General features: G+C 39.8%; 1 protein-coding gene across 1 annotated transcript in view; it reads right to left on the reverse strand.

The window, feature by feature from the left end:
* LOC117296689 (transmembrane protein 135-like) overlaps positions 1-10,349 on the reverse strand; it is a 31,185-nt gene extending 20,836 nt beyond the window's left edge. The window contains exons 1-6 of the mRNA XM_033779722.1: positions 10,195-10,349; positions 8,192-8,316; positions 7,245-7,334; positions 5,848-5,881; positions 3,404-3,469; positions 2,237-2,283 (exon numbers count right to left, since the gene is read on the reverse strand). Of these exons, the coding sequence (XP_033635613.1) occupies positions 2,237-2,283; positions 3,404-3,469; positions 5,848-5,881; positions 7,245-7,334; positions 8,192-8,316; positions 10,195-10,338 (506 nt within the window). The 5' untranslated portion in view covers positions 10,339-10,349. The remainder of the gene's footprint in view (positions 1-2,236; positions 2,284-3,403; positions 3,470-5,847; positions 5,882-7,244; positions 7,335-8,191; positions 8,317-10,194) is intronic.
* Between the last annotated feature and the right edge of the window lie 2,417 nt (positions 10,350-12,766).

Here is a 12,766-nt window from a genome sequence, read left to right on the forward strand (position 1 = left end):
AGGATCTACAATGGGTCAGGAGGTAAGACCAATTTAAAAACACTACACAAGTTGAATGTCCTGGTTTTTTACAAAAAGACAGCTACAATGTATAATATTTGGTCAAATACAACGTCTGATACAACGTCACTGGATGGGACAGCACCACCATTTATTATCCTGGCTCAGCTACATGTACCACAAGAGTACATAAAATGAGAAACCATCTTCTAGATTAACACCAATAGCCTTCAGATGGCGCAAAAGACTAATCAAGGGAGGGTTGGGGGCGGTTTAATTGCTTATGTCATCCCATTTCAACCTTCCCCCTCATCCCAATAATAATCCCTCCAAACCCATTAGTGACACAATAAACACGCCTCCCAGTCTCTATTGTGCCTTTTGTCTGCCGAGTGAATCACATTAAATTGGAAAAAAACCCTTTGAGGGCAGTTTAACCCTGTTTCCCTAGCATCGGCCACAGCTCGCATTGAGTCATGCCAGTTCTTCTAGTTGTCTATTTAGACTTTAAGAAATCAATTTGTGAGTGTGGTTTTAATCCCATTAGCGGGGACAGTGTCTACTGGTTCGGAGTGTATTATGATGGGAGAGACAAGCTGTTAAGAGGCTTACTGATGCCAATAACGGAAATCATTTAACAGTTAGGGAGTCTTTTTACACGTTTGACAATACACTGCGTTTGACGTGCCCTACACTACTAATGACGGTAATAAGACTGCACACAATAAACACCCTAAAATGGATCCCTACTTTTAAAGGCACTGGACACTGTTGGTAATTGTCAAAGACGAGCCTTCACAGTTAGTGTATCTCAACATATGCATAAACAAACCTGTGAAAATTTGAGCTCAATTGGTCATCAAACTTGCAAGAAAATAATGAAAGAAAAAAACACCCCTGTCACACGAAGTTGTGTGCGTTTGGATGGTTGATTTCGCAACCTCAAGTTCTAAATCTGAGGTCTTGAAATCAAATTGTGGATAATTACTTCTTTCTCGAAAACTATGGCACTCCAGAGGGAGCCATTTCTCACAATGTTTTATACCATCAACCTCTCCCCATTACTCATTACCAAGAAAGGTTTTATGCTAACAATTATTTTGAGTAATTACCAATAGTGTCCACTGCCTTTAAAAGTGCCAACATTGGTTAATAGCCTTACGTTTCAACCCTGGTAGCAGAGTCTTTCCCTTGCATTTTCTGTGTGTTTTCTGACTCTCTCTCTTTATTAATGTTTTTCCATTTGACTGTTTGTATACACCTGTATACCTGTTTATGTGTGTACTGTTGTGTTGTCATTAGTTAGCCTTGGAGAAAGACTCTCCTTGCTTTTTTCTGTGTGCTTTCTGCCCCCCTCTCTCTCTCTATTCACGTATGTCCACTTCAGCTTCTGTTACACCAGTACACTTATATTTGGTGTGTTGTGTTGTGTTGTGTTGTCATTAAGCCTTCGAGAAAGACTTTGCTAGGGTCGAAACGTCAGGCCATGTACTGCATGGGCTCCCAGTTAAGCTTCAAACAGTTTACAAAATTCTTCTGCTAACTTTCAAGGCTCAAACATGTCAATCTCCTGCTTATTTTTCTGAACTTGTTCATCATTATTCCCCTACTCGGACTTTACGATCATCTCAACAGTCATTGCTTTCAACTACTAGAGCTTCTTCCATTTTTTATGGCAACAGATGTTTTTCATGCTGCACCGTTTCTTTGGAATAGTCTTCCTGTGCATATTCGCCAGGCTAGTTCTTTACAATGTTTTGCATTTATACCCAAGTTCCTTGTGGTTGGTAAGCAGTTCATGTGTGTTGTGTTTTCATTTAGCCTCCGTAAAATACTCTAGGGTCGAAACGTCTGGCCCATAACTATTTTTGTGTGCATTTATACCAATGCAGGTCCTTTCGTTGGTAAGCAGTTTGTACATGTAACAGCTAATTCTATTTTCTCTACTTAACACTGTAATCCCTAAAAGCAAATTGATTATCTGTCGATGAACACATCAATTGGGAGACAAATCATTGATTTGTTACCCTCCAACAATCTGCTAGATTGTGGAGCCCAATGTTTCACCATTCAAAACCACGCTTCACCAATCATACATTGTTACATTACACTTTTTGCCCATTCTAATGAACACAAGTAACAAAGGTTCCGCTCCTGAAGGAGGGAGGGAGGGAGGGAGGGAGGGGGAGGGGAAGCTAACAACTAAAAATAATAACAAAAGAAGAAACAACCTTACCTGAACATATAGAGTCCGACAGCTGAAGACAAACTGAAAAGCAACACCTGGAGAAAACGAACAAAATAATAATACAAATTATAATATAATATTTATTTACTTATAACACGCACATATCTGTCTCAATAGAGACACCCAAGGCGCACAAAAAAGAAAATAACGTAACATTTAAGAAAAAAACTTGAAACTGATTTAGTAAGAACGCTTGAATAAATATGTCTTTAGTCTGGTCTTGAAGCCTTGAACGGAAGTAGAAGTACAAATGTCTCTTGGAAGAGTGTTCCAAACTCGTGGAGCAGCCACACAGAATGAGCGGTCTCCCCACGAGCGTCTGAAGAAAACATATTTCTTCCCCTCAAGCACGAACAGTGAAAGGGTCTACTTTTTTCTTTACTTCCTTGTTTAGATGTAATTAGACAATCAAGTTATTGAAGTAATTTTGGTATTTAAAGGGTTTTGGGTATTTTTTGTAACACAAAACACAATGTCCACAGATTTACATTAAACTTACACCGTTTGAAGATATAGTGATAGTAGAAAGCGTACCTTAAAATATTAGTTGCTGAGGTGCTGTAGGTTTTGAGAAATGAGTAAAACAATGTCATGAAAATACTTTTTTACATGCTAAAATAATTTTCATGTCATTGTTTTACTCATTTCTCAAAAAACTACAGCACTTCAGCAAGTAATATTTGAAGGGAAGCTTTCTACTATCATTATCTTCAATCTGTGTAAGTTTAAAGTAAATCTGTGGACATTGTGTATTATTTTTGTCCTACAAAATAGACCCTTTAAAGGGAAGCTTTCTGTTTGGTAATCACTCGTAAAATTAATGCCAATCAAAACTATTGGTTAGAAGCCTACAGCAGCTTTCGATAGTATAGCCTAAAGCATTTGGAGAAACATTTCATTTTGAAGAAATGCGGTAGGGTAAAAAAATGTTATACCTCCAAACTTTGAATCTGAGAAGTGTAACTGCATCAGATTGTGTTTTGCTATGGAATGTTCTTCCTGCGTGAGCAAAGTTGCTCCGGATTTTCAGCGAGATCTCAAAAAACGCTGAATGATTTCAAATGGTTGGTCAACTTACTGGAAAACTTTGCCTAAAAAATAGCGCCAACGCCCAACGATATGAAACCATGGTGATTGTTTCCTTCGAGTACATACCTCTCCATATTTGATTGGCCTCACCACTCCTCTGGAAATTAAGATCTTGCATATAAGCTCAGTTGCCTGAAATTAACAGGAAAAAAAAATAACAAAAATAACTGAAAGTCACTTCAAATTTATCGACAGGTCCCAATTTCATAGCACTGCTTGAACAGGAAATATTGCTATAAACAGTTTTCTGCTAAGCAGAAATTTGCAGAATACCAGTCACAAACTGTTTATGGTAGTTTGGCTGGTAACCTTGTTCGGGTAAGCAAAATATTATTGTGCTTAGCTACTTTTTGTGCTTAAAAGCAGCTCTATGAAATTGGGCCCTGGTCTTCAAAGTCAGAATTGCAGGGCTGCCAACATTTGCATATTTCTGTCAGGGAGATTTTCAACATAACTTGGCAAAAGTTTTTTTAATAGATGTAAAAGTGTCCATAACCAGGGAGATTTTTAAATGTTTCAAGAGAACATGGAAAGATTGTTTTTATTTTAAGGACGTTTTCTAAAGAATCAGGGAGAGATGGCAGCTCTGAAATTGTAAGAATAAAAAAACATTCCAAGCCTTTGAGACTGTTCCAAAACTAAGATTGAAAGATTCAGGATAGCCTCGTGGTTCTCCCAAGGTTTTTTTTTTTTTTTTCAAATGTGTTGGCCATTCTGGACCCAAATTTTGGAAGTTTGGTCGAAGCTCGCTGAATTGATTGAAACAAGGTCTTCAGAATGTTTTCTAGATCTTGGTTTTCTAGATCTTGGTTTTCAAGATCTTGGTTTTCAAGATCTTGGTTTTCAAGATCTTGGTTTTCAAGATCTTGGTTTTAAAAGCCTTTAGTCCGGTTCATACTTCCTGCGAATGCGATGCGAAATTGACGTGAATTTGAGGTCACAACTCTGTTTTCCCTGCGATATTCACAAGAGAGTTGAGCTGTTGAGCACAACTCAACTGCTGGGAATTATTGGTTGCAAATTTGTGACGTCAACATTCCTATCGAATTTGCATTTGCAGGAAGTACATATAAACTGGGCTTTACTGTGCAATCTGGAGTCATTTTATATGGTTTTCTTCTTATAAAAAAAAGTAAAACAATTAAAATCAGAAGTTTCTGAAGTAGGGCCTACTTTTTTTATGGTTAGCATTTCAAAGAGAAAAGCAAAAAAGGAAACTTTAGGAAGATTAATCGTTAGCAATGTGGGTGTTTTGCCATGGAGTGTCACACAACATGTAGTCTTTATGACCAAATCATAATTATGAATGTAAATATAGGCCTGGGTGATGAGTGAAAATTACTACTCGACTAGTCGTGCATCAAATAGTCTCAACTACAACTCAACTAACTTTTAATTCTCAAGATGCATTGAGGCAATGGTTGCTGCAGTCGCAATATAGTAAAATTCAAGCTGAAAGGATTGGAGGATTGTGTCACTGATGTCTGATTATGTGTTTAGTAAGAAAATTATGGTGCAAGTAAATAGTCATCAGCGACACAATTAGTTCACCAAACAGGTAGTCTATGATAGTCGCGACGTTTTTTGTAGTAGTCGTGGCAGCACGATTAAGCGAGTAGTTGAAAAACAGTGGACGGAACTCCACTATAAGCAGTCAATAGTCACGATCATATACCTAATAGAATCCACTAATCTGATTGGTTAAGAATGGAGTCATGGAAATAGCTGGGCCCCCCCTTTTCTGTCAAAATATTGACTGCTTAATAATCAGGGCACAGTTAAAATTATTATGATTTGGGTACTTTTTGTAACATAAAACACAATGTCCACAGATTTACGTTAAACTTACACCGTTTGAAGATAATGATAGTAGAAAGCGTACCTTAAAATATTAGTTGCAGAGGTGCTATAGTTTTTGAGAAATGAGTAAAACAATGTAATGAAAATACGTTTTTACATGCTAAAATAATTTTCGTCTCATGATCACTGAGACGAAAATTATTTTCATGACATTGTTTTACTCATTTCTCAAAAACTACAGCACCTCAGCAAATACTATTTTCAGGGAAGCTTTCTACTATCATTATCTTCAAACTGTGTAAGTTTAACGAAAATCTGTGGACATTGTGTTTTTTTGTCCTACAAAAAGTACAAAGACCCTTTAAAGAGAGTTTTAGGAAAAGAGGTTAAAAAGAAAGTGATGGTGTTAATCTCTCCTGTGTTTTTTTACCCATATGCATGTTTCATAGAAAAAGATTCCGCAGTGTGAAAAAAAGCTGATCCCCTCAAAATAATTTTTGCCAGGGGAAACCATTTTTCAACATAGCAGGGAATATTAATAAATACTTGCACTACATTTATGACATGTTAAGTTTTGCTTCTGTGCGACGGCGTACAACATCATCATGTGGCACTTACCAGCTGCATTGAATATAAGGAAAGTCTGTTCCTGCTGTAAATATTATAAAACATGAAGCGGTTATTAAAGACAAACAGTTAAGACAACTCACCAGTGTTGCCATGTAGAGAGCCAGAGTGGGTCTCCTACAATAGAAAATAGGGGTGTGTGGTTAGAGTTTAGTCCTTGTAAACCCTTATAAGGTGCTAAATAATTGGATCTCAAAATTCATCACTGCAATTACCTATCATTCTAAAAGTTTGTATTACTCAGCGCCTTGAGTACCTTGTCTGGTAAATACGTGCGCTATATAAGACTATATAAATATTATTCCTAATGCTCTAAAGGGAGGGTCTCCTACAACAATAGGGGAGTCGTGGCAAAGATGATAAGAGCATCAGACTCAGGTTCTGGTGGTTAAGTCATCGAGATGAGGGTTCGAATCCCGGTTGTGACACTTTTGTCCTTGAGCAAGACACTTAACCATGCTTCTCTCCACCCAGTGGTAAAATGGGTACCTGTGAGGGCAGAGATGTTTTAGCACCGGCTGTTGGTACTCCCCAGGGAGCTGAGATGGTTTAAGGAATGAAATAATGGCCCAGTGACCAGGGGTAATTATGTCAGAAGTGCTTTGTTACGCCCTTTCGGGCCGTGATAAAGCACTTAAAATTGATTATTATAGAAAATAGGGGTCTGTGATTAGAGATGGTTTCCTAAGGCTCAAGAGGGCGAGATGATACCATTGTTGGGGGGGGGGGGGTGTAATTTTACTATATGTTTCTCTCGTTTGGTATGTTCTGTTAAAAGGCACTAGACATTATTGGTAATTACTTAAAATAATTGTTAGCATAAAAACTTACTTGGTAATGAGCGATGGAGAGCTGTTGATAGTAAAACAATTGTGAGAAATGGCTTTCTCTGAAGTAACGTAGCTTTTGAGAAAGAGGTAATTTCTCACTCAATCTCAAAGACTTCAGGCCTGAAGCCTTTTATTAGGCATCCGAAAGCACACAAATTTGTGCAACAAGGGTGCTTTTTCTTTCATTATTCTCTTGCAACTTCGATGACCAATTGAGCTCAAATTTTCACAGATTTGTCATTTTATGCATATTATGTTGGGATACACCAAGTGAGGTCTTTGACAATTATTACCAAAAGTGTCTAGAGCCTTTAAGTTCCCCCTTTTTTTTACAGTTTGTAGTGCCCTCTATTGACTAAGTTTCCTCCGGCCATGTTTAAACGCTTCACACAGTGTTTGTATCAAACGTTTAAACATGGTCCTGCAACTTCCTGCGAATGCGAAAATGCTGCAATTTTTGTTGACACTTTTTCACAACAAGTAATTTGCAGCAGTTGAAGCAAAACATTCGCTGCGAAAAACAGACACGTGATGTCAAAACTTGCTTTGCATTCGCATTCACAGGAAGTATGAACCAGGCTTTTTTTATCGGAGTAGATGAACCGTCCCAAGTATTTATGAATTATAGCATCAATACAATCAATCAATACCTTGATTTTTGTTCCAATGAAATAGCAACGCCTGAGGCAAAAGTGGCTGGAACGAAGGCAAACCCTGTGTAGAAACGACCAAGCACTTTCCTGAAAAGAAAATATAATTTCAAAACAATTTTTAAAATATGGAAGGTATAATCAACAAGATTTGGGAAACAAATGAATTATCCAATGTTACTGTTGCCTTCTGAAACTAATCAGTCAATGTTTTACTTTGTTGATTGAAAAAGAAAAACTGACAGGAGATGGACTTGAACCAGCCCTTCGTACATTCAGCCCTTCAGAGGAACGTTCATGTAGCAGCGCTCTACCAACTGAGCTATCTGGCCCTATGTTGGCGGTCTCCCTATTATACAAACATTGACTGCTTCCAGTGCTATGGTTAAAACTACGACTCCCGAGGTGATCCCCGGAGCGTTCTATTTTCCCGAGTCGTAGTTTTCACCATAGCACAAGATTAAAGCAGTCAATATTTGTTTTATAACACCCCACCAGACTATTTATCATCTTCGTACACGTAACGTTCGCAAGCGCATTTCAGATACACAGATGCACAACTGATTGGGTTCGAGGTGGGTAAAAGGACGTCTGGGTACTGCACGCAGTGTGATAGTCGTCGAAGTATCACACGGCAAACGATGCACTATCACACGGCCGCCATCTAGTAAATCTAAGACATATCATGTGACGCGCTCTAAACCAACGAAAAGGCAGAATATTTGTAAGGGGTGTTATAAAAGTCAATATCTTTGTTGGGTTGGGAGGTGCCAGTCAGGATCCATACAACCATCAGCTGACGTGTAGCTAGGGATTACACCCAAAGCGGTAGCCAGGGGATCACCTTGAGGGGATGCAACTTTTTAATATTAAGTAATAAACTACAAGAGAAACTATATGGGTGCCATGGGCTATTTTGAGGCCTGGAATGGTCTTTTGTCTCCTACCTGAATAAACATATTGAGGACATAAAAACAATTGCATTGGCTGCCAGAAAGTTGGTTGAGCGTAGAATGTCTAAAATGAGCTTCTTGATACTTGGGATGCCTCGGTGAAAAATAAGTGTAGAAACCTGTAAACAAATAAACAAAGACAAAATAGAAAACAATCAATTCAACATGTTTTAAATGGTGTCCACTAACTGATGTTTGTTGTAAGGGATCATCAACTTTAAAAATCTATAGATGTCAGTAACAAACAGATTATTTGACAACTTGCATTTGAAAATGAAATGCTGTAACTGAAATGTCCCAAGTGTAGATCCATAGATTGCACCAGGGTATTGTACAGCTGGATTCCTAAAATATGAAAATACAATTAAAAAAGTCTGCCCTGAACCCCAAGCCGTGATAAACATATCTTTTATTATGCCTTGGACAGTAGGCCTACTTACACTGGACTCTGATTGGTCAAGACCCAATATAAAGGCTGGCTCTGGAATCTAGGGAACAAATGGCCCCTAAACCTACATACATTGTGTACGTATAACTACTCTAGTGTTTGTGCTTTGTGCTGTATGGCATGTTTATTCATCTTGGTTTCATTGGTACTCCGCACTGGTGCATGGCGTTTGCGCGTACGCGCTGAAGATCTGTATCAATTTTGATGTAACAGGTGCATGTGTAGAAACCATTTTATGTCCATTTGGTCTTGCTTACATTTAGGAGAGCTCACAGTTCACTGTAAAATGTGTCCCTTCAACAAGAGTATAACAGAAAAGAAAAGCAATAGTTTAACATTTTGACCATTTGTTTTTCATGAAAAGGTATAAAATGAAAAAGTTTCCGTATGGCGCCACCACTTTTTCATTCGATATGAAATAATATAGTATCTAATTTACCTCAATGAGATATCCCTTTTGTGTAAAAAAGAGTGAAAAAGTGGTGGCGCCATACGGAAAGTTATCCTATAAAATAATGGGAATAACCAGTGTGAGGACCGGCTTTGCTAAAAAAGGACGGCACCTCTAGGCTCTTGTCTTGTCCAGTCATTGAGTCAGTGACTTCATGGAGGTAGAATGGTGAACTGAAGACCGGGTCCGCACACTGTTATTCCCTAATTAAAACAAGACCACTTACAATTTTCAAAACCACCTAATATTCTTACTTGGTTAATTATTTAGGCCATGAGCATGAAAAATGATAGATTTGCGTCCACCGCCCGCATGCTCTGAAAGCTACCGCCGAAAAACTTCATTATTTTCACAAAATTTCATTATTTCACAACAAAGACTCTGCATCACAAATGTTCAAGTTCAAATCATCGAACAAGGGTAAAAGGTTATATTTACGCATTTTACTAGTAGTACTATACAAGGCAGACATTCCGCCGCGATCGTCATTGCGATCGCGATCGTTTTATTTGCATTAAAACATGCATCTGCTGTCGTTCATCTGTCGAGCGCAATCAACAAATTTGCGCAAAAGTATTCTGCGCAATTTTTAATTTGCGCTATACAGAATAGGCAACTTTGTGTATCGAGCTCCAGTTTGCGCAATTTTAAGATTGCTCATCTTCGTGTGCAAAATAATGAGTAATGAAAAATGAAAAAAAGCCTCACGTCATTTCAAAAATGCCCGGACGCAAATCTCAAACTTTCATACTCAATGGCCTTATAATATAGGATAATATTAAAAATAATAATTTAAAAAAATAATGATAATAACAAGTTTGCGCCACCCCCTCTACTTAAAACCCTGGATCCGCCCCCTCTCTGATCAGACTAAGCATATAGAGCAAAAGTGACGAATGTGGCCAAAATAATAATAACCTGGTGAATGGTTAATGAGAAAAATAATTCCATTTGTCAAAAACTTTGGCGAGTACGAAGCCATACCGCAACTGGTCAAGGTAATTTACTACACAATATCGGGTGTTTGTATATTTTTTAGGTATCTGCTGGTATGTTCATCGTTCGCAAGTTTACACCTCATTTATCCCATAAACTCACCAAATAGAAAAGTGCATACGTTCTAAACGAATACCGGTAGCTCGCCTTGGCAACGTCCAGTGTTGCCCCGACACAGGAAGAGTTCCACGTATGGCATAGTTCGTAGCAAGAACATACCTGCCAAAGTTTACTGGGGGCCACCATTTTGGCTTTGATCTTTCCCTGGTGGTGGTGCGCTTTAACTGTAGCTCCGACACTGTTTGGGAACCAGCTGACTTTAGATTGGCTGATTTTATGGGGGCGTTTCTAATTGGGGGGGGGGGGGTCGGAATCATGGGGTGATCTTGTGGCATGAGCGGCGCTCATAAATACTTATCTACCCACTTGAAACAGCAAAAGGGGCTGTAATTGTTAGACAGTGGAGGTAAACATTTGACACAGATTGAGCCGAGGAGAGGGCTTGGGAAAGGAGTGGGGGGGGGGGGGGGGGGCAAAAGAGGGGGGGGCAAAAGAGGGGGGGGCAAAAGGGGGGGGGCCAAAGGGGGGGGCAAAAGGGGGGGGGGCAAAAGGGGGACTTGGGTTGGCGGAAAGACTATAATTAAATTACTTCGGTTTCCCGAGTAAAAGGTATATGCAGCTTTCAAGTAATTATTGGGGGGGGGGGGGGGTTATCACCGAAATCAGCAGGACTTGAACCTTCGACCGCTGGCATATCTGCCACATAGTTATATAGGCCTGCGTTCTCTACTAGTGCCAGCTTAGCAGCCTTGTTTCGGTGCAAGGTTTTTGAACTTCACCCAAACTAGTTAAGTGATTCGATATATACCCTGTGCGTGGTGCGTGCGATCACACCGCATGACCCACCCGTATACACACTGTCACATCGTACGACTACTGTGCACATAAGTCATCCGCACTCGTACCACTAACCGCATGCGGAGGCCTGACGGCCGACGCATGCGGATAGTGTACGGGGGCATCGTGTCGTGCGATGTTACGCACAGTGAATACGGGTGGGTTTTTATACAGCGGCGGTCTTTTTTCGGAGTGAATAATTCGACTGCCTTGAGCAAGGCTAGGTAGGCACATGCCCGGCTATGAATACAGAGAGGATTTAAATATCAGGTTATTACTCATCATGTGCATGGTGTCTTTATATTGTCAAAACCCAAATAATTTGCTCAGCTGGTTCGCCAAGTAGGCCCGATGGCCTTTTTTTTTCATGAGAGATCCTCCTGTCGCCTCCTAACATCATACCACCTGTGACGATGCTGAACTGGTTTGGGCTGTCAAATATCATGATCAACCCTCACCCCCCGAGACGTTGTTGTCACTCTCCTGTGGCTGAAACGGGGCATCCGATCCCCCCCCCCCCGCCCCCCTAGAATGGCACACCGTACAATAATGCACTCTTCGCAACTTAGTCAAAGCAGTCTTCTCACTTATGTTGTATATCACAACATGCACTTAAATAATATACCTGTGAAATTTTGAACTCAATTGGTCGTCGAAGTTGCGAGATAATAGGCCTAATGCTAGAAAAACTTGTCACACAAAAGTTGTGTGCTTTCAGATGCTTGATTTCGGGACCTCAAAATATTATTCTGAGGACTCGAAATCAAACCCCCTTTCGTGAAAAATTACTTCTTTCTCAAAAACTACGTTATTCCAGAGGGAGCCGTTTCTCACAATGTTGTATACTATCAACAGCTCTCCATTGCTTGTTACCAAGTAGGTTTTTATGCTAACAACAATTTTGAGTGATTACCATAAGTGTCCACCACCTTTAAATGCCTTGCTCAAGGGCATAGGAGTCATGACCGGGATTCGAACCCACACTCCACTGCTTACACAACACCAGAGCTCCTCTTCGGTGTATGGTATAGACCGCTCGACCTCAATGCATTCCTGAATCAAGACTAATGGCAGGCAGCTCGGAGGTGAGACGCACATGTCACCATGGCTACGGATATCTAGGCAACAGTTTTGATGTTCAATTGATTGGTCCATCCTCTCCAACTTGACGACTTAGTGTGAGTTAGTGATATCGCCCTCTGCCAACAAACTTCATGCAAAATTGCCTCTCGGTAGTATGGTAACTCCGCTTGCATTTGCCAGCCTTCTCATTAGGTACCCAATGCTCTTCCTTCATGATGCTACACAGTGCAATGTATGCCTCCTCACAGCCCCATTTCGGAATCCTAAAACCTCGCCCCTCATCTTCAGTTTCACAAACAAAATGCATCCAAACGCCAGCAGGATTTTTGACAAGCGCCCCCATCAGTTGATATTAACTGATGAACGCCATTAATTTTCAAGTGGACACTGATCTTCACATTTATCGGCCTGTGAACTGCCTAAATAGAATGAACATGTTCACAGTAGCCTGTCTAAATATAGAAAGGACACTTTAGAAAAGGAAAAGAAAAAACACCTAGGGCAATAATGTATTTTAAAAAAAATGATTGCCTGAAGTTCATTCAACCGGCCTTAAAATAATTATATTATAGGAATCATAAATTCAGCGTGGTCGGATGGACTACGAAACGCTACACAGCACAGTCTCAATAAATTCTGATCGTTGGCTGAGCTTGATTTAGCGCATAAATAACCATGCGTTTCAAGAGACGTT

This window comes from Asterias rubens, chromosome 11, assembly GCF_902459465.1.
Source record: "Asterias rubens chromosome 11, eAstRub1.3, whole genome shotgun sequence".
Classification (NCBI taxonomy): Eukaryota; Metazoa; Echinodermata; class Asteroidea; order Forcipulatida; family Asteriidae; genus Asterias; species Asterias rubens.